General features: G+C 43.7%; 1 protein-coding gene across 5 annotated transcripts in view; it reads right to left on the bottom strand.

Annotated features, from left to right (window-relative positions):
* The window catches only part of LOC127005150 (tyrosine-protein phosphatase 99A-like), a 107,834-nt gene that overhangs the window by 52,325 nt on the left and 33,560 nt on the right, over positions 1-21,949 (bottom strand). For 4 of the 5 annotated variants that reach the window (XM_050873816.1, XM_050873792.1, XM_050873800.1 and 1 more), the window contains exons 2-4: positions 18,778-18,974; positions 15,393-15,507; positions 5,265-5,456 (exon numbers count right to left, since the gene is read on the bottom strand). In XM_050873816.1, coding sequence (XP_050729773.1) covers positions 5,265-5,456; positions 15,393-15,507; positions 18,778-18,974 — 504 coding nt within the window. Of the gene's footprint in view, positions 1-5,264; positions 5,457-11,217; positions 11,395-15,392; positions 15,508-18,777; positions 18,975-21,949 lie in introns of those variants that run through there. The other variant, XM_050873807.1, reaches the window with a different exon arrangement.

Raw genomic sequence — 21,949 nt, forward strand, 5'->3', positions numbered from 1 at the left:
AAATAGTTGTTGCCGAAAGCGTCTGAAAATATGGACCTTTGACTTGTGTGTATACTTTAGGGTACAGCCGGCACAGTATGCACGTGTGCGGCCCGCATAGTGTGCACCTATATCAGATCTAGCCCGCAGTGGCAAAGGGTCTTGACGCCCTCACTCTATAAGGTCGGGGAGCCGAGCTACGAGAGTACATAAGAGTGATAACAAAGAAGTGGACATATTATTAACGCTGGGGAGGAAACTGTGTGGAGCCTTTCGTAGAAGTTGTCGGGGGCATTCATGGACTGTTTTGTGATCCTATAGTGATAGTTTTACCCGACTTCTGTACCTTGAGCGGGAAAATAGTCGTAATGGGAGCCCGATACGTTTAAGAATATGAAGCCATGTTAGAAATCCTTCACAGTTACGAGCCGAGAGGAAGTTTAAAGATAGTAGCATCAGAGAAGCGTAGAAGCATGTTCCTATCTATATAAACAAAAGGGTAGATGGACCACTAAAAGCTTAAGTGACAGGCTTTTAAATCGGATTACAGGAGACGTTTGTTAACACGATAGTCATACTGATGAACTGCAGCGAAGTACTAATGAAGAAAAAACAAAACAAAGATAAAAGAGGACGGGAATGAAGCTTGCAAAGAATAACAACCACCCTAAGCATAAGTCAATCTAGTAAATGTGACAATGGGACGAAAAAAAGTCAGAAGATCGATGAATTTTAGTCTTACTGACTGACTACGCTGTACATACTTACGCCAACCTATAGAGAAGCAGAGCACGATAAAACCCGACAGTGAGTGTGGGAGAGAGAGACGAAGGAGGAGGGGGTGCGTGATGAGGAGGGACACAGATAGAGCAGCATTGAGGGAAATAAAAAAAATGATTGGTGAAAGTTATGTTGATGCTTACCGATGAAAAGAATGTGGATGTGAATGAGGTGATGATGAAACAAAGGAACTGAACGGCTGGTCGTTAGCTGGTTATGGAAAGGTGAAAAAATGGTTTGTCTGGTGTGATATTTATATAGATAGATAGATAGATAGATAGATAGATAGAGAGAGAGAGAGAGAGAGAGAGAGAGAGAGAGAGAGAGAGAGAGAGAGAGAGAGAGAGAGAGAGAGAGAGAGAGAGAGAGAGAGAGAGAGAGAGAGAGAGAGAGAGAGAGAGAGAGAGAGAGAGAGAGAGAGAGAGAGAGAGAATCTGCAACGAGTTAAGGTAGATATGCAGTTTCTACGAAGCGTCTATTGATTGCTGGGAATTACCTCACGAAGAAAGCGAGAAGATTTTGTAATTCTAAAGGGGAGAGAGAGAGAGAGAGAGAGAGAGAGAGAGAGAGAGAGAGAGAGAGAGAGAGAATTAAACGATGACCAGAACTCCTCTCTCTCTCTCTCTCTCTCTCTTTCGTTCTTTTTCTTCCACTCATTCAGTCTTTATTCTTCTTTCTCTCTACTTATCTTCTCTCTCTCTCTCTCTCTCTCTCTCTCTCTCTGATCGTCAATTTACGCCACTTGTAAACATCCAAAGCGTCAAACAAAACCTCCGTATACATCAATGCCTAACAAACATTCTACATCACTATTATGAAGTTGGGCAGAGTTATGTTACCACGGAATGCCTCGTAAAGCACAGCAGTTCCCGGCGCAGGCTAACTGACTGACTGACTGAGTGTGTGTGTGTGTGTGTGTGTGTGTGTGTGTGTGTGTGTGTGTGTGTGCACGTCGTATTCACAGATGCTCTCGTTTTTCACAGCACATATTTCCAAAGGCCACAAAGGAGATTAGCCGGGTTCTCATGAGTGTTTTACAAGTTCATGGTGCAGTAGCCTTGTCAAACCATCACTAGGTTCATATAACTGCCGCTGGAAATACTAACACAACCTCTACGAAAGCCTTTTGTGGGTGTGTAGGCCCCGAGATGTTCTTTGAGAATATGGGTTTAAAAAGACCGATCAGAAAGGCCTGCAGCATCCCCCCTCCCCACTCAGCTACACAAGCCTGAGGGAGTTTGACGTTGGCAGATTGTTTGTGTTCGACGTGGTGTGAGTTTGGCACTGAGGGTGGCATGGGCGGGCTATTGTTTAAGGGTGTTATTATTGTTTGAGGCCGACCTAAACATAAGCGATTGTTCCCCCGCCTAACGAATGCTGCGGCTGGGAGGGACACAGCAGATTTTCCTGAAGAGCAGTCTTGTATGAAGCGGTGTAATTGGAAAACAGGCGTGGGTTAGATTGTTTGTGGCTGGGATGAAAGTGGATGATTTGAACGTTGGCGAGTAGAAAGGAAAAGTGGGAGTTCTTATTTATATATTTTGTTTAGCACAGTGAGTTATAGATATGAAGTTGAGCAATGGGCAAACAGGCGTGATTTAGATTGTTTGTGGCTGGGATGAAAGTAGTTGATTTGAACGTTGGCGTGTAGAAAGGAGAAGTGGGCGTTCTTATTTATATATTTTGTTTCGCACAGTGAGTCAGATTATTCATATATATATATATATATATATATATATATATATATATATATATATATATATATATATATATATATATATATATATATATATATATATATATATATATATATATATATATATATATATATATATATATATATATATATATATATATATATATATATATATATATATATATATATATATATATATATATATATATATATATATATATATATATATATATATATATATATATATATATATATATATATATATATATATACCGTAAAACGGGGTAATTTGGGACGACTGAATTAATTATGTAAGAGATTAATTAGAGGATTCCAAATAATTAAAACCTTTACTTTAGGACCTGTAGAGGGTAGAGTTCAAAATTCCCTAAAATTTTATAAAAAGTAAAACTCTTAAATATTTAAATGTCCTTCCACATTCTGCCCTTTAAATATGGACCTTAAACCCACCCTCTGCATGAAGGAAACACTTTAGTTCTTCTACACGATTTCTTGTACAGATGCAGACCAGAAACTTAGAGGCCAGAATCCTTGTCCTATGAGGTAAGTTTGCAGACATGTTTTACGGATCTGAGATGAATGCATTTTGTGAAAAATGCTACACAACAGACTTGGGGTAATTTGGGACGGGATGACGTAAAAGCGCTTTTCTTAGATTATTTAGTATATTTAGCCCCTTGACGTTGGGGTATATGGACAAATGAAGAGGAAGTGGTACAAAGTTCTCACAGACAGGAAGTTGAGCCAAGGGAGGAAGATTGCTACCCTACCCAAGCAACATTTCCTCCACTTGTTGAGCAATTTACTAGACCAACTGGGAGATGTGACAGATCCTGTAAAAAGTGCATTTAAAGGATCTGGGATTTTTCCAATAGATGCAGACAAGATCATGACAAAAATATCCAACGAAGAACCATCAGTCCTACAGACAAGGGAACATGTTTCTGATCTGTTGTTGGAGGGACTTAAAACAATTAGAGAAACAGACCTTCAGTCCCCAGTGCAAAGAAAAGGTAATTACTTGAGAAAAACTCATTAACACAAGTCAGTGCAAGGCTTTGTAGCCTTCAAGTATCCAGAGAACAGAGACAAATATGAAACCAGTTGCGATGACATCGTGCTTAAATTAGAGAAACCAATGCTTAATAAAGGAATACCCTCATTCAAAGACTGTTTTGACAAATTGCTGATGCGTTGATTTGGTTTTGGTATGTACTTTTATCTAAAGTTGTGATATATATTAATTTTGACTGTGAAGGTCATTTTTTTCCATTATACTGCTAGTCGTCCCAATATACCCCAAAGTAAGGGGTAATTCGGGACGGCCATTAAAAATTTGAGAAAAATAGAAAAAAAGATTCCTTTTATTTTGAAAAGCTTTAGCAGCTTAGCTAGCCCTATATTCTGCAATCCAAATCAATTAAATGTTTATTTTCATATAATTTGTTTGTTCATTGTCCCAAAATTACCAAAAAATTGTCCCAAATTACCCCGTTATATATACATATATATATATATATATATATATATATATATATATATATATATATATATATATATATATATATATATATATATATATATATATATATATATATATATTTGTCTGGCATATGAAGCCGTGTAATGGGAAAACAGGGGTGGGTTAGTTTGTGGCTTGGATGGAAGTGGATTATTTAAACGTTTGCGAATAGAAAGGAAGTGGGAGTTTTTATATACATTTTGTTTACCAGAGTGAGTCAGAGACATATACTTTGTAAATAACCCCATGACACAATAACAGGAGTACGATAATGGTGATACAAGCGGAGGCAACGAGTGAGATCATAGTGCCAGAACGGAAGGAAGGCTCTTGCAACGGTATCCGGGAAAACATGATTCCATAAACGGAGATGCCTCAAAGCTGCCACAAACACGAAAAAGAAAACATTTGTGTGGGAGAAACTGAGACGGGGAGAAAAAAAAAAAAGCCTAACCTCGTGCGGCGTAAGACAGATTAACAGGTTGGTTGTGGTGAATGCAGACCGCAAAACAACAACAAAGACTAACTTCTGGTAAACCCTAATGCATGAGCTCACAAAGACAGCGTCCTGCAGAGAGACTGAGGAAATGACGGGGATGTCCTTAAAGCAGGTTGGCCGTGTAACAAGATAAGAAGCGGCCAGGAGGAATGTTAAAAGGAAAATCACAGTTAAAGAGAATGTAAAAAAAATATGACTTTCTTACTTTACAATCCAAGGAAGAAGAATTACACGTTTAAGTCCTTGATTGAAGCTTATTCGTCCCTTTTCTTTATATAATGTGATAGGGAGTGACTTTTATTGTTGGTTGATTGGTGGCGGTTCATGGTAACTGTGATGACGGCGGAGGTGGTGGTGGTGGTGGTTGAGACGGTAGTAATGGAGGATTGTGTGGCGGAAGGTTGTGTAGTGGTTGGTGGTTGTGGTAGTGGAGGTTTATGTGGTGGTGGTGGGTTGTGTGGTGATGGTGGTTGTGACAGTACTGGTGGAGGGTTGCGAAGTGGAAAAACTGGATCCCTAACTTCCATCCCTTGCATCGTTAAAAGAGACAGTGCTACAGCTACCCTTCCCCTCCCTTCCCAACAGCCACCAAAAGACTGACAACAACAGCAGGGGCACGCAACACTCACCCAGGCCTTGCAGGGAGAACTGGACCCCGAAATTCCATCCCTTGCATCGTTGAAAGAGACAGTGCTACAACTACCTTTCCCCTTGCAAACATAGGCATCATAGAACCGATAAAAACAGCAGGGTCACGCAACACTCACCCAGGCCGGGCAGGGAGAACTGGATGCTGGGCTCGCTGGACCGGACAGTTTTGACACTGGTGAAGTTTCCTTTCATAAAGTAGACTCGGTAGCCCCGGATCTCCCCGTTGGGCTGCGTGGGCTCGTTCCACTGCAGGTCCACGGAGCGGTCGTGGATCCTGAGCAGTGTGAGGTTCTCGGGCGGACCCGGCACTGGAACAGACCAAGGAAGGAAGGATGAGACACTCTGATATAGGATGGATTGTTAATCCTTAAAGAAGCACACAGTATCTATCTATCTACCACTCCGGAACACAGAAACATAGTACAGAACAGACCAAGGAAGGTATGATGAGCCACTGATAGTATGTAGCAAGAGAAGGATGAACACCAAGGAGGAGAGTTTAAAATCAAGGGTGGGAGACTCATAACCCGTTCAACCCAATCAAGGAAAATAAGGAAGTTAGACGAGAAGAACAAGAGAAGAAAAAAGACTGATAGTATGTATGGCATAGGGTGTACTGTTAACCTTACGAAGTACACAGTATCTATCTATCTATCCTAAACACAAAAACACAGTACATTATCTTTTTTATGAGACTCCTATCCCTTGAAGAACCATACAATACTGTACCCAGACCACACACACAACATATACATTTACACACTCCTAAACAATGGCAGTGTCTAATAATTATGTCACACACTAATGTTAAATGAAGTAGCCCTTAAGTTTTCCCTACTGCACATTCATGAGACAACTCTGTAATAAACATCTTTCCTTTCATTCCCCGCCTCGACACGTCTCGTCTGTCTTATTTTTCTTTATTTCGCAGCCTTAAAAATAGACTGTGGGGGAAGGAGTGTTTAGATGGCTACTGCTACCTACTACTACTACTACTACTACTATTACTACTACTACTACTACTATTGATGCTTAACAGTGATGCTACTACTGCTACTACTATTAACAATAATGAGGATGCACTTACTACTACGTCTATTGTTAACAACAACAACACACACACACACACAAAATAAAAAGGAACGATCACATGCCGGCAGATGCGTGTTGCAATATAATAAAAAAATAAAAAATAAACTAGCTATTCACGAGCATAACAAAGCTTTCTTAAAAGGATTTCCTGCCTGCAGACTAGCGGATGTCACCACAACAATCCCTGTAGTCTGTGGCGTGACATCATTTCAAAGAAGCGGAGATAGAAAGATGGAGATAGATAGATAGATAGAGAAAGAGAGATACAGACAGAGACCGAGGCAAAGAAAGATGAGAAAAGGAAAGGAAAAGGAAAGGCACACGCTACATCCCAGTTTACCTCCAGGATTGCAGTTAAACCTCTAGACACTAATTTTTCAAAGTACGGGTTCTGCCTCGGTAGTACTCGCAAGAAGCTTCAAAACGGGTCGTGAAAAAGGGAGATACGCAAAATAAAGCACTCAGTCCTAGTTACGTTAGTTAAGAGTTACGTTACAGTTGCATTACTTAGTTACGTCACAGTTACGTTAGTTAGAGTTACGTTACAGTTAAAGTTATTGCCAACACAACACTGCAATTTTTGAGTGTGCGAGCGAGGTTGCTTTCCCTTTTTCCTTTCCCAGTCCATCTTACCAGCGAGGTCACCGTAAACTACTTTGAGGAGGCGCGGGGCCCTCGCTTACCTACCCGTCCGTGGGGCCGCACTATTAATACCCCTACACACACACACACACACACACAAACTCCTCCCCTTGGTGTGCGTGCGTGTGTGGGTGTGCGTGCCCCGGAGGACTCCCCGCTATACCTGCACTTTATTTTCCCTCCGTCTCTCCCTCCCTCCCTCTCTGGCTGGCGTGGAGAGTGGCTTTGTTCTCTCTCTCTCTCTCTCTCTCTCTCTCTCTCTCTCTCTCTCTCTCTCTCTCCAACTTCACATGATTTTTCCCCCTATTGTTTATAAAGTGGAGGATAATCTTTAGGGAGCGGCAATCCGTTTAATTGTCTCATTGCTCATCGTTATACAAGCGTTCTTTTTTCCTTTAGATATCCTTTTGTAAACCCCCCAACCTCCCTCCCCCACACCACACCCCTCAGCTTTAAAGTTTCACCCCTCTCCATGCCACAGCACCGTACTGTTTCACTCCCAAGAGACCCAAGGAACAGCGGTCGTCTTGCGGTCGGGGCGTGGTGGGGGTGTTGGTGGTGGGCAGCCCGCGGATGAGAGGATTAGGCTACCTGAGCACCTGTCCGTGAGGCACACGCGAAAACAGAAACGTCAAAAACAACGGCATCTTTATAAACAACAGCAACGACACCAATAACTACTGCTACTGCTGCTATGTAACTACTATGACTACATTACATTAGATACATACATGCATTGCTCTCTAAATACAGACAGATCAAACATGCAGACACACACACACACACACACACACACACACACACACACACACACACACACCGGAAACAAACAAAACTGATAATTGCTCAGTATATAAGATCACATTTTTGATGACCTATTAACCCTGAAATTGGAAGAAAATGTAGTATTTCATAACCTCGAGGGACATTGACATCAGCATTTTAATTCACTCCATTTCGTTGAGGTTACAGAACAGAAAATTTCCAGCGTTGGTATTTTCATGTTTTTTTTATCGGGTCAAGCATCACTCTGTCACCCTAACACTTGTAGCAACGGCGTTAGAACCAAACTACACCACATAGCTAGCAGCATTACCCTTCCACCCCAAAACTGTCCCACCTGTAGCAACGGCGTTAGAACCAAAGACCAACACAGATAGCAAACAGCACCATACCCTTTCACCCCAACACCGTCCCACTTGTAGCAACGGCGTTAGAGCCACACATCAACACAGGTAGCGAGCAGCAGCACCACCACTTTTTCCTGGTCGCCTTGGTCTGTCTATAGAGGTCACGCGCGCTGCCCTACGATGCTCCATTACTTAGATCTGGTGAAATTTCTGTCCACTTTTATGACCAATTTCTACTGACTGGTCGAGGTCGCTGCGCCCTGAGAGGAAGGAACCTTTTAACCCTTGCCCTTTTATGTTGTAGTAAACGGGGGTGATTCAACGACTAAAGAATTAATACCTAAACAGATTGCTTCAGTTACTTCAGTGTGTTATACCTGCTATCACAATAAACGAGAGGAAAAGAATGACAGGGTTTGATTCGTCGTCTCTTGTCTGAACGCTTGACGAGTGAGTGCATTTTCATCTCAAAGTCAGGCCAGTGAAACGGTAATATGATTTCCAGAACTATATACATCATGTACTTTAAGACCAGAACCATATGTGGATTGAGCGCTGAACTGACTGGATTCCCTTATACATAATCATTATAATCTGCACTTATTAAACATGATTTCCAGAACTATATACCTACATCATATAACTTCAAGATCAGGACCATATGTGCCTCAAGGGTTGCACTGACTGGATTCCCTTATACGTATGTCTTTATAACCTTCCCTTAATAAACGATAATAAAACAGTACAGTATTACCACTAAATGTCCCGAACCCAGCGAGATGAAGTTCATGGTAATGATACTCTGCGTAAATACATTGCAGAAAAAAGTCGTTCTGTAAATGGTGCTACACGGAAAATGAAGTTAGCCTTGGCCCATATCACCGGGGACGGGATACCTCAGTTGTTGGGCACTGACGAAACTCGCTGTGGCTCTCAGCAGCTGCGCACCGCCCCTCGCTGTACGCCTCCGATTGGCACACCAGACAGCACGGGGCAGGCAGGCACAGCAGGTAGGGGCAGGGCTTTCATGGGCAGGGCAGCATCCTATCGCCTGTCTCCTCGGGGCCACAAAACAGGTGCTGGCAAAAACGCCTCCAATATATCGTAACTTACTCGCTCGACCAAGGAGATTTTTACCTTCAATGATACCTATCTAGTTATGTACTAGTATGTATGTATGCAAGTGTGTGTGTGTGTGTGTGTGTGTGTGTGTGTGTGTGTGTATATATATATATATATATATATATATATATATATATATATATATATATATATATATATATATATATATATATATATCTCTCTCTCTCTCTCTCTCTCACACACACACAAAGACAGCACGACGACCATTAAGCTCCAGAAGATTAGCGAGAAAACTCTAATTAAGAAAGCTGTTTGGCCAAGGTGACGTTATCTTCTAAATCATTCACGGCATAAAAAAATAAATAAAAAAAACATACAATAAACATGAAGCGGACTTGGGCGGATCATATCATGCACAGGATTGATAACAGATTGGGAACGGAAGTAACGGAATGGTACCCGAGGAACTGTATAAGTGAGGGCAGGCAGAGGACCAGGTGGTGATTAAATTAGAGCATTGTTGGGGTAGGAAGGAGGCGGAGTGCGGTGGGATTGGCCTTTGTCTTGTGTAGGATTCGTAATATCTGGAGACGTAGCTAAATATTACTGTCCTATAATATTGGCTATCATTTTTTTTTTTTTTTTACAGCAAAGGAGACAGCTCAAGGGCACAAAAAAGTAAACATTAATAAAAAAAAGCCCGCTACTCGCTTCTATAAAGACTCAATGCACACACACACACACACACACGGCTGGTTATTTATTGAGTCATATAGTCAGTCAGTGAGTATAGTCAATCAGGCTGTGCATTATCTATTTAGTCAGTCGGCTGTACACTACATATTATATCCATAGTCAGTTATATATGGTCAATCAGTTTACATACGCCAGTCAGGCTGTACGTATCTGATTTATTCAGTTAGTAGTGTAGCTAGTTAGTTAGTTAGTTAGTTAGTCAGTCAGTCAGTCAGCCCGTCCCGTTAATCAGGCTGTACATTTGATTCATTCAGTAAGTCATAGTTAGTCCGCCCGTCCGTCCTCCCATCTAACCTCTATTGATCTATTCAGTAAGTAGTATTATCTAGTTCTTTAGTCAACCCGTCCCGTCAGTCAGGCCGTACATACATGACGGTCACTACTCCCACACAACCTATTGATTTTTAACACGGCAGACCAAATCACAAGGTCACCGACGACTCGAAACTGGCGCGCACTCCAAAACGAGACATCGCCTGCTTTATATTGTTGTTAGGGCAGGAGGTGTTAGGGTCGGGACGCCGCACCGCAGAAATATAAGCCAAATTCGAGCATTGGGAGGGACAGAAGGCGTGCACTGCTTGGGGCTACACACACACACACACACACACACACACAATGTTCACTGACAGCCCGGTGTTGCGAGAAATACCTCCTCGCAGAAATAAGTCGCTCTGCTGTCCAATACGCATGCGCACTGGGGAATACACAGCAGGAGAACACGTTAATTTACCTAGAATGGAGTGATGGGAGTAATAGTTAAGCCTAGGAATAGGGATTTTAGGATAAGGTAATCTCCTCCTTTCCTCCCTCCCTCCCCCTCTTCTACCATTCTCTTCCCTCCCAGCATTTGCTATTTTCAACTGCCATTATTTTTTGCATTTTCTGTGATTTCTCGCTCTCATCCTAGTTTGTCCACTTGTTATCTTTGTGATGGTTGATACTGCCCGCTAGAAAACAACAACACACCAGACCAAAGGACCAAACAAGCAGGAACTGGGTTAACATAAACGTGGGGTAATCTATCTAAAATCTAACCCCCTATTCGTTTGTTGTAAATCATTCTCTTGCTTAAAAGTGTTGCTCTAGTGTTTGTGCCGTATATTGGAGCCGAAACAGAACAAGTAAAAATACAGGACAAGTAGACAGAGAAGTAAACAAGATACAGTAGAGATACAAGTAAATAATACAAGATGCAAGAATAGATACAAGTAAATATACAGGACAAGTAAAGATACAGGACAAGTAAACAATACCGGTGAGTGAAATATAGTAAAAGTAAGCAAATTGAACCTCTCTCTGCGAGCTATTTTGCGGCTGCGAGCTGATTTCTACAACAGCGGGCCGCCCCTCACGCCGTACTCACCCTTCTCCTCCTCCTCGTCCGCGTCGCTCCTCACACACGCGACACACAACAAAAGAAACAAAATAAGACCAAAAGTTCCAAGGTAAGTCATGGTAACAAGCTGTACAGTTAACACGGAATGGCCCACGCACACCCTTCCTCTCCCATGGTCGCCGATACACTGTTGTGCTGGCTCGGCGCCATCTCACGTGAGGCTCGCCATAGTTTTCGTAAAGGCCTTCCCTCGAGTGTAAACATTGCGGTTTTTGACAGTTTTAAAGCCTCGAAATGCTATGATATTGTAGTATACCATTCGTGTATTATATAGGTATTTATTATTTGTTAACGGAAAGGACGAAACGGCCGGAATAATCCAAAACATGACATAGGATGCAACGTACTGGAACATCCTTACTCGGAGGCCATGAAAAGCAGTGATTGATTTTTTCTTTAAGATCCTTTATTTAATGTTGTGGAATCAGGTGGAGCTCAAGCAGGCCAATCAAACACTCTAGTGAATAAGAAAAATATCAACACCCCTCATGTGTCAGGCATTGTTATTATTATTTTTTTTTTTAGTTCTCGATGCGGCTTTGAAGGCATTTACCTTTAATCGCTGATAAGATACGGCAGTGGAGAGCTAATTTTATAGAGGGGGGAGGAGGGGAGTTGATGAAGAAGAAGAAGAAAAAAAAAAAAGAAATGAGGATGAGATAAATAAGAATGATGAGATGAGGGCGGTGTGTGTGTGTGTGTGTGAAAATTACCAGCCCAGCTCCCAGGGCGTCGCGTCCATCCCACGCCCCTTCCCCTGAGAGGGACAAACGGCCCGTCACAGCATCATGACCTCGCTGGCAACACCCAAGGCTGACCATTGAGCGTCGTTGTGGAAGCAATTCAGACGTGATAGGCTTTCCACTTGCTGAACCCTGGCATACGATATTGACCTGAGGACGAGTAGGCAGCCTCCCCCCTCCCATGCCCGCCCCAGGAGGCAGGTGAGGGGCGGGGGCAGCGCAGTGGGGTAATTGACGGCCGGAAACTGGGACAAAGCTCCACCTGTCACCTAATTCAGAACATTTAAGGCTATTTGGGTGGCCTCCACGCCCCCGAAAGATGTCTCCAGGCTTGGCGGAGTGGCTGATGATAGGAGAGTGTCCCTGGAGCGACTGGGATGCATCGTGAGGCGGGGCAGGAGGTCAATGTCGAAGGTAGTGAGTGGAGGCGGCCGGCGGAGACACCTGGCACTCACGTAAGCCCCAGTGATGCCAACAGACTCTCTTCAGGAAACAACGCGTGTAACCTCAATATTCACCCTTTAGACTCTTTTACGGCTTACTAACACCTACTAATAACACCTCTACGGCGGTAAGATGCGGGGGAAAAGGTGTGAGTCAAGCAGGTGATTTCAGGGAGGTACGTGTGAATAAACATTGTTAGGCAACGTAGGGGACCTCCTCCTACCACCCCGTGACCAACCAACCCCAGGCCGGGACCCCACGCCTCCCACCTCCCCGCGACCCACCAACCCCGGAACCAGGACCCAACGCCTCCCGCCCCCCTGAATGGACCGTGTCGGCGTGTCTCTGTTTCCACGCTGCTCCTCTTCCCATCCTCTCCGCGCAAGCACCCCTTCACCCTTTACACGAGACGGCCCATTGCTGATTCTGTTATCTATGAGGAGGTTTTCCCGTCTCCCAGATAAACCGTATCCTGCGAAACATGTTCTATAATGAATGGGGGCGGAACATCATTCATGAAAAGCAAGTTATTTTAGTATAGGAGTTGTATAGAAGGATAATAATAATAATAATATTGATAATAATAATAACAATACTACTACTACTACTACTACTACTACTACTACTACTACTACTACTACTACTAATAATAATAATAGGAAGAAGATGATGAAGAAGAAGAAGAAGGGATGATGATGAAAAAATTATGAAAGAGTGATCAGAATGAGAATGATGATATAGATGAAGAGAAAAAAAATACTAAAGAGATGATAAAGAATGTGATGATAGAAATTAAAATAACTATAAAACGTACAGCAATAAAAACATACTGCAGCACAAAGCAGGGCTGTGGTACCTAAAACTACAAGAATATGAACGTGTATGTTAAGGAGAGAGAGAGAGAGAGAGAGAGAGAGAGATATTCAATGGTAAATGAACACTGGTCTCGTCAGGCATTATTTTCACCCCAGCCAGTTTGCTTTAGCTAGCCATTAGTGAAGAAAATAAGCAGCCCAACGGCTTCACAGAAAACAGATCCATGGCAGACTACGATATATAAGACCAAACTGATTCTGTATGAATGAGAATATCTTGACCACTAACGAAAGTCTCACCGAAATTTCGAAAGAAGCTGCATTTAAATCTTGCTCTTGATAGTGACAGTCGTTTACGTAGCTTATAGTCACGGCCAGGGAGCCAAATCATCTTCCTTTTGATATGTTGTTTTTGGCGTTCTTAACAATATCTTTTCGGCACGAGAATGAAAGAGACGATAAAAATTTCGCAGCATCACAACCCCGAAAGAATCAGGTCAGGGCTACATACCGAACCTTCATCCTAGTTCTCCCCGGCCGGTCTTGGAGGGTTACTGCACGATAATGAACTGCCGTCTGTGTTGGCGTGACGGGCAAAGTTCCTAATCCAGCGGTCGTCTGAGCCCAAGTTTGAGGATGACAAGCTATAAGGCCGAACCTTTATGGTGTCTCTGTTGGCAGCCTCACGAGGGATCAGTCTGACCTTCAAGGACAATAACACCACTACCGCCACCACAAACAGTAGAAGTAGTAGTAGTAGTAGTAGTAATAATAATAATAATAATAATAATAATAATAATAATAATAATAATAATAATAATAATAATAATAATAATAATAATAATAATAATAATAATAATAATAATAATAATAATAATAATAATAATAATAATAATGAAAAGAAGAATAAGAACGATTTCCATCTCCCTTTGAGGTATATACAAACAAGAAAAAAAGAAAAATGTGGAAAAATAGTGCTGCATAAAATTCACTGATATAGATTCTAAATCTCACACATTATTAATTTTACAACCTTTATTATTGTCTGTATGTGCTTAGGACTTCTGTGCATATTATACACTCACAGAAGGCCCAGCCACCCATATCATATAGCTAGATCCACACACATAGGCATGGGGGTAGTAATGATGTTCTTATCTCGCTCCAGCCAACACTTCATACTACACACCCATGTAGTGTCGACGCGATACAGCCAACCAGTTTATCTCATGGCCGGTGAATACCAGGGATGAGCTAGACCACCTGGGTAGCCCAAGGCAGAGGTTCCCAAACTTGACCATACCAAGGACCCCCAGACTTGATGAGTCCCAGCCGAGGACCCCCAACCAACCAAAATTTATCATTACCATACCGGGACACCCAGTAATGCCCAGTACAACGTAGTTCATTTAATATTTCCTTATTCTTGCCGAAGTATCGATACCACTGACACTAGAATGATAGAGAATTAGTGATATACTTTTTTATTGTATATATATTTTTTTCTGGAGAGTTGGAAAATATTAAATTCGTTCATTGTGTCACGAACCTCCTAGGGCCTTCTCCCGGACCCACAGGGGTCCACAGACCCCAGTTTGGGAAGCTCTGGCCTAAGGAATCCTTCAAAGATGTTATTGTGGCAGACTAAGTTGCTTCAGTAAAGCCGCCCAATACCACGACCAGAGTGAGTTATAGTAGAGAGAGAGAGAGAGAGAATAGCAAAGGGTTCATTTAGGCAACAAAGTCTATGGAACTCTCCAGAAGTATTTGGCACTAGCTGACTGATAAGCAGAAGGTTTTTCATAAATATTTCTACCAGAATGCAACAAACTGTTTAAAACCTTGAAGTGAAATCATGCGTCACGGGCGGAACGTTACCTAGCAGCGACGCGGTAAAGTCTACGGACACGGCCAGCCATGTTTACATTACTCAACGACTTCCGTGTTTGACAATGTGACCGCCCTATATTTATTTTGATCAGAACAGACTTATTGTATACATATTTGTCATATGTTAGTAATAGAAAGTAATAAGCATGATGATCATTCTTCGTATCATAATCAGTTCTATCTTCTTTCCCATACAGCCCCTCATTACACACACACACACACACACACACACACACACACACACACTCACCGCCCTCATCCGTCATGACGGCCACGGTGGAGGTTGGTCCACGTCCCTCAGGGTTGAAGACTTGCAGCGACACAAGGTACTGCGTGTAGGTTCTCAAGCCGGTGACCAGGTGACTCTGAAACACGTGGCGGGGGATGAGTGTGGGCAGAGGTGTGCCGGACGCCAGCCACTCCCCTCCCTCAGGGGCCACGCCGGTGCGACGCCTCTGCTCCAAGTAGCCGAGGCTCTCCTGCCCTCCAAGGGGCTGACAGGGTGGTGGCGCTTTGACAGGAGAGAGAGAGAGAGAGAGAGAGAGAGAGAGAGAGAGAGAGAGAGAGAGAGAGAGAGAGAGAGAGAGAGAGAGAGAGAGAGAGAGAGAGAGAGAGAGAGAGAGAGAGAGAGAGAGAGAGAGAGAGATCAAAGATAAAGTCACAAAGATGACATAGGAAGCCTTAAAGAGAGTGCCAATTTAGTTCATACTCCCCTTTTTGCAAGAGTTCCACGTGACGTTAGTTCGCCCCGTGTCGCTACTTGGAGCACTGTGTGAGCCGTAAAACAAGCACGCTTGGACGGGGCAAAGGGAGGCATACCCTTCCGCACGTACTTGATTTACAAAAGAAGCCACAATCCGTGCGCACCGGATGCACCGTCTGAGTTGTGGTTTTGCGAGCTGCCGCCCAGCTGTTGGTTACCACTATTCTCTACGCGTGTTGGTCACCAAGCTACGGACTAAACAAAACACAGGCATGCACTAGGCAGAAAACCGTGAACGGAATTAAGGATAAAGTGCGCATTTATAGAACTAAATGTCATGCTTAAACACTTCATGCACTGTAGTTGATGCCACGGTCAATGACAAACTTATCAATATACTGATCATCTACAACGATCCGCAAAGTTTCCTGAATGGCGAGTGCCCACAAATACACTGTTCCTCTACAACGATCTGCAACGTTTTCTGAATGGCGAGCGCCCACAGGTTGACGTTTTCTGAATGGCGAGCGCCCACAGGTTGGCGGAAAGAATAACGAAGCTACCCTTGATTCCTTACGTAGAAAAAGGAGCCAGAAACGGGGGTTAGAAAACGAGTAAGTTTACCTGTCACGGGGCAACCAAGGTATACAAGAATTAATAAAACTGTTCAGGAAGAGTAAACACAAACTTCTTCGCCAAATACCAGCGCGCACGCGGTTACACAGAACATGTCAGCGGAACCTGAAGCAACCATAAAATAAAGTTTATGCGTTCATGAATAAAGTCATGGCTCTCGTATATTTCATTTTACGACTGCCGCGAGTCTTGCCAACAACCTGGACCCATTCCGATGTTTACTTTATTGTTTGATAGGAATATACAGAGGACTCTTCCTGTATAAAATGTCCTGGTTTGGGGTTAACACTAAAGCGCCTCGTAAAGGTTGTGGTTTATACTGCAGTCGTCCATAAAAGGTCTCGTTTTCTCTCCTCTCGTCTCCAACTAAAGGGTCACGATGAAATATTTGGCGAGCTATTTATATATTGTAAAGAATCGCATTTTACTCCATTACAAAAAAATCGTCGATGGTGATGACTTCCCTTGCAGCTGATCCGCCTGAATTTATAATTAACCAGCATTAACTTATCAATCACGGCTTCACTTTTCTTGGCGCGGAAAATGCCCGGAATACTTCAACATGACACAGAGGTGTTATTTTTCGAAAGGAATTTGATTGCCATTTCCCAGGGGCCGCCAGTCCAACAGTGGTCACAGGCCGGGCCAGGGGCGGCGGCGGCGGCGGCGTCCCCCTCCTCCCCGCCCCTCTGGAGGCTGCGACCCGCCACAAAATAACAAAACCGGTTCGGCTGAGCACAAAGCCAGTTTAATCAAAAAATTTTGCGTGGAAAACTGAAATCCCAACCGAGTGCTCGAGATTTCACGACCCACGGCATAGAAAGGAGTACTGCGGAGCGGGGTATGGGTTGGGGCGGGGCGGGGGTGAGGGTCGGGGCGGGGCGGGCTGCAAGGCAAGTCTTTGTTAGTGTGGGTTAGTTCATAAACACAACAGACACAGTGATTAGCCAGTCAAGGGCAATGACATGCCATCAGTGGGACAATTATTCCTCCCCTGATTAGCGGGGCATCATTAACATTCACGGCAAACAGGGACGTGTCTTGTGTGTGTGTGTGTTTGTGTGATAATCTGTCTATCTATCTATCTTTATCTATCTATTTTTCCCTTGATATCTTTATATCTTTCTATGTATCTCTTTCTGTTTATTTATCTACATACCCGTGGCAGAATGATTAGCACGTTCGCCTCACAACCACGAGGTCCCAGGTTCGATTCCCAGGCGGAGTGGAGAAGGATGGGCAGTTTTCAATCCATGTCCCTTTTCCACCCAGCAGTGAACGGGTCCCGGGTGTCAGTGAGGGGGTTGTGTCCCGCCTCCCGAGTGTGTGTGGGTGGGTGTGGTGTGAGGTTCATGCCGTACCCGAGGATACGTCACATGGCTCTAAGCTTATTCGGGAAGGTTACTGGCTGGTGATCGCGAGTCTAGAGCGTGATCAGACCATGGTAAATGACACACACATACACACACACGAACTTTAGCTCAATTACGGTATACTAATTCAATCAATATATCCACTCTCCACACACACACACACACATCAAAACAAAACTAAATCCATCTGAACTAATGAAAAAAAAACCTTACTGAACAAAAATACAAATATATTCCGAAACTTAGTTTGTCTATTATTTTTTGAATGACTTTTTTTTTGTCAAGTGTCAACATGTTCTCTAATTGCAAATGTTCCGCCTGTGAGTGTAGAGTCAACATACTGCTACATATATTTGTACTCGCACACCCTCACCTCAGTCACACACACACACACACACACACACACACACACACACACACACACACTCCCCCCTTCCCTCCCACACACAACACCTCCCGCACTACACACACACACACACACACACACACACACACACACACACACACACACACACACACACACTCACACTCATTCCTTTCCTCCCACACGCAACACCTCCCTCCCTACACACACACACACACACACACACACACACACACACACACACACACACACACACTCACACTCCCCCCTTCCCTCCCACACACAACACCTCCCCCCCTACACACACACACACACACACACACACACACACACACACACACACACACACTTACACACACACACACACACACTTACACACACACACACACACACACACACACACACAGACGCACTCACACTCCCCCCTTCCCTCCTACACACAACACCTCCATCCCTACACACACACACACGAGGAGGGGAGGAAGGAGAAAGAACCATCACGCCGGAGCCACCCATGACCTCCCCTTCCTCGTCCTGCCCCTGTAGACGTAATACTCACGGTCACTTTTGGGTCCTTGATGGTCACGTTCACTTCCTGGTCCTTCCTCAGGTTGGGGATGTCCCTGGGCCGCAGCGTTATGTAGTAGCCCAGAAACTCCCCGTGTATAGTGGAATGGTTGGGCGCCTTCCAGTGCAGCTCGAGACTGGTGGACGAGGCGTTGTGGGCCGCGGTGAATATTGGTTTCCCCTCCGGCACTGAAAAATAAAGTTAACATGAGCACAAGTGATCGGGAACAGTTTATATACGGTGTTAAAGTCTTCTGTGTGGTACTACGAAGAGATGTTTTCCTTATGGCACTAGTGAACAAAGTAAAGGTTGGTCTCCCTTCCGACACTGTATAATACGGTGAACATAATCAAACGTGATTAGGAACAGACTATATAGGGTGTTAGAAGTCTTTTATGTGGTATTAGTTATGGGTTTTCTAGGGTTTCTTTACTTCCTAAGTGGCCATCAGCGAACATATATATATTCCGTGGTGCTGAAGTGGTTACATTGCATCGGGGGAAGCTTGTATTCGTCACACCAGTATTTCATGTTGTGATGTCAAGATGGGTTACCTTCCTGCCCGTGTAAAAGCGACAGGAAGGTAAGAACAACGAACTAGAATGATGAATTGCGTTACTGATGTAGTTTGATAAATGTTGCGTGGTGTGTGTGTGTGTGTGTGTGTGTGTGTGTGTATTAGGATGTGCGTGAGTATCATACGTCTCCTCTTACAACACTCTTTGAATATTCACTTTTCTATAAAATGTATATGTAACGTGAATCAGCTTCCACTCGTGCGCGTGAAAATGAATAGAAAGACTTACCAAATGTGGGTGTGTAAGCCCCAAAGTGTTTGAGTATATGGACCCAGATGGATTACGAAAGAGTGATAAATAGATGTCTTGGGTAGGACGAGATGCAGGAGGATGAGGAAGAGGAGGAGAAGGAGGAGGAGGTGGTGGATAACAGTGTGGTGTCTGAGGCTGCATGGCTTGCTGGTCGTGGCGTTGGTGGGGTGAATACGGGCTCGACTAGCGCTGGAATTCCGTCGTCCACACGTTATTGCTGGTATTGTATTGCCGGGGTGATAAAGCGTTGTCGTGAAGCAATGTAATGGTGCTGGTCGTGCTGAATGAGGGGAGGAGGGGATGTATCGTATTGGAATGGTGATGGTGGTGATGGTGGTGTTGTGTAGTAATGGTGGTTGTGGCTTGGAGGTGGCTTAATAGTGTTTGCCAGTGGTGGTGGTGGTGATGGTGGTGGTGGTGATGGTGATATTAGTGGTGTGGTGAAGTTTGAGTGGATTGGTCAGTAATGGTCGTGTGTGTGTGTGTGTGTGTGTGTGTGTGTGTGTGTGTGTGTGTGTGTGTGTGTGTGTGTGTGTGTGTGTGTGTGTATTTGACGTCCTAAATTATGCAATGACTTTCGAGTTTTCTGCGCACTCCATGAAGCACCAAATATTTTCTTCTTTTCTCTTCTTCTTTCATTTTTTCTTCTTTTCTTTCTTTTTTCTTGTTTTCTTTTACTTCTTCTTCTTCTTGTTCTTGTTCTGTTTCTTCTTCCTTTTCTTCTTTCTCCTCCTCCTCCTCCTCTTTTTCGTTTTTCTTTTCAAATATTCCTCCTGCTAACATTCAATAAACGTCTCTATTCACCCTCATTACTAAGTCTTCACAAATCACACACAACACTTCCAAACCAGCCAAGTCAGTGGTCGAAAACATAGCCCGTTGCGATTTCCAGCGTATTCTATTTTTCTTCACTGAACTTTTAACACACACACTCACACTCACACACACACACACACACACACACACACACACACACACACACACACACACACACACACACACACACACACACACACACACAGTCACTAATGGACATGCAAATTACTCCCTTCTTCTTACTTGTCTGCCATCACGAGCGATCTGACGAGACATTGCATTTGAAAACGGAATGAAAAAGTAAAACAAAAAAAAAAGTACCGTGAATTTCTTGAAGGTTTGCGGCATTTCGACTTTACAATGGATTCGGGACAGACTACTGATCATTAACAACGATCTGACGCACAGACTTACATCGAGACTGCGCGTCCCCCATCTCCCTGTATTGTGTTCAGTGAAGCACCGCAGCGGCCGTGGGTGTGCCCAGTTTATCCAAAACCGACGACTTCACACACCTCACACTCCCACCCTGTTTCATGACTCCAACGCTAATTTTTAAGAAAAACTGAGACCTCCATCATCTTCCTGAGGAAATTCTGCATCACTCTAGCATAAAATTGTAACAATAATGTAAAAACACACATACGAAACTCAGAGTTAAATGAAGTAGGATCTGTGCTTATAAAAGTGATGCGACGAAAACCAGCTGAGTACTAAGGAGTTGAAGGGAAATAAGTGTAAGAAAATGTGTATTCCTTACTTCATTTAACTCTGATTTTCGTATGTGTATTTTTACATTATTGTTACAATTTTATGCTTGTGTGATGCAGAATTTCCTCAGGAAGATGCTGGTGGTCTCAGTTTTTCTCAAAAATGAATGTTGGGGTCAAGAAACAGGGTGGGAGTGAGGTGTGTGAAGTCGTCGGTTTTGGATGAACTGGGCACACCCACGGCCACAGGCCGGCGTCACTTGGACGGCCTTGGCGAGCAGGGTAGACGAGGGGTAGGCGGTGGCTGAGTGTTTAGCATGCTGGGCTCACATTCACCACGCCATGGACAACGTCGGTTCGAATCCCCATGCTACCACCTGAGATTTTTCAGTCACTGCCGAGTTGCCTAAGACTACCCGCATGCTGTCCAGAAGACCACCCATCAACCCGGACACTAGAAGAAACCGTCCACTGAATCAAGAATGAGTTCCGGGGGGCAGCATGAGCCAAGCATAACTGGCGCCACTATAAAAATTGCTTGCGCCATGACGGGCTTGGGACGACCATCTGGCCACTGAAGAGAGCCTACTGGCGCTATAGGCGGGGATGTAAAAAAAAAAGTCTAATATGTACTAACAGGGTGGTGGATGAGTGGAATAGGCTTAGCAGTCATGTGGTGAGTGCCAATACAATTGTCACATTCAAAAATAGACTAGATAAATTCATGGACAGCGATATTAGGTGGGGTTAGATCCACGGGAGCTTAGGGTCAAAGGAGCTGCCTCGTACAGGCCTACCGGCCTCTTG

The sequence above is a fragment of the Eriocheir sinensis genome, chromosome 3 (assembly GCF_024679095.1).
Source record: "Eriocheir sinensis breed Jianghai 21 chromosome 3, ASM2467909v1, whole genome shotgun sequence".
NCBI lineage: Eukaryota > Metazoa > Arthropoda > Malacostraca > Decapoda > Varunidae > Eriocheir > Eriocheir sinensis.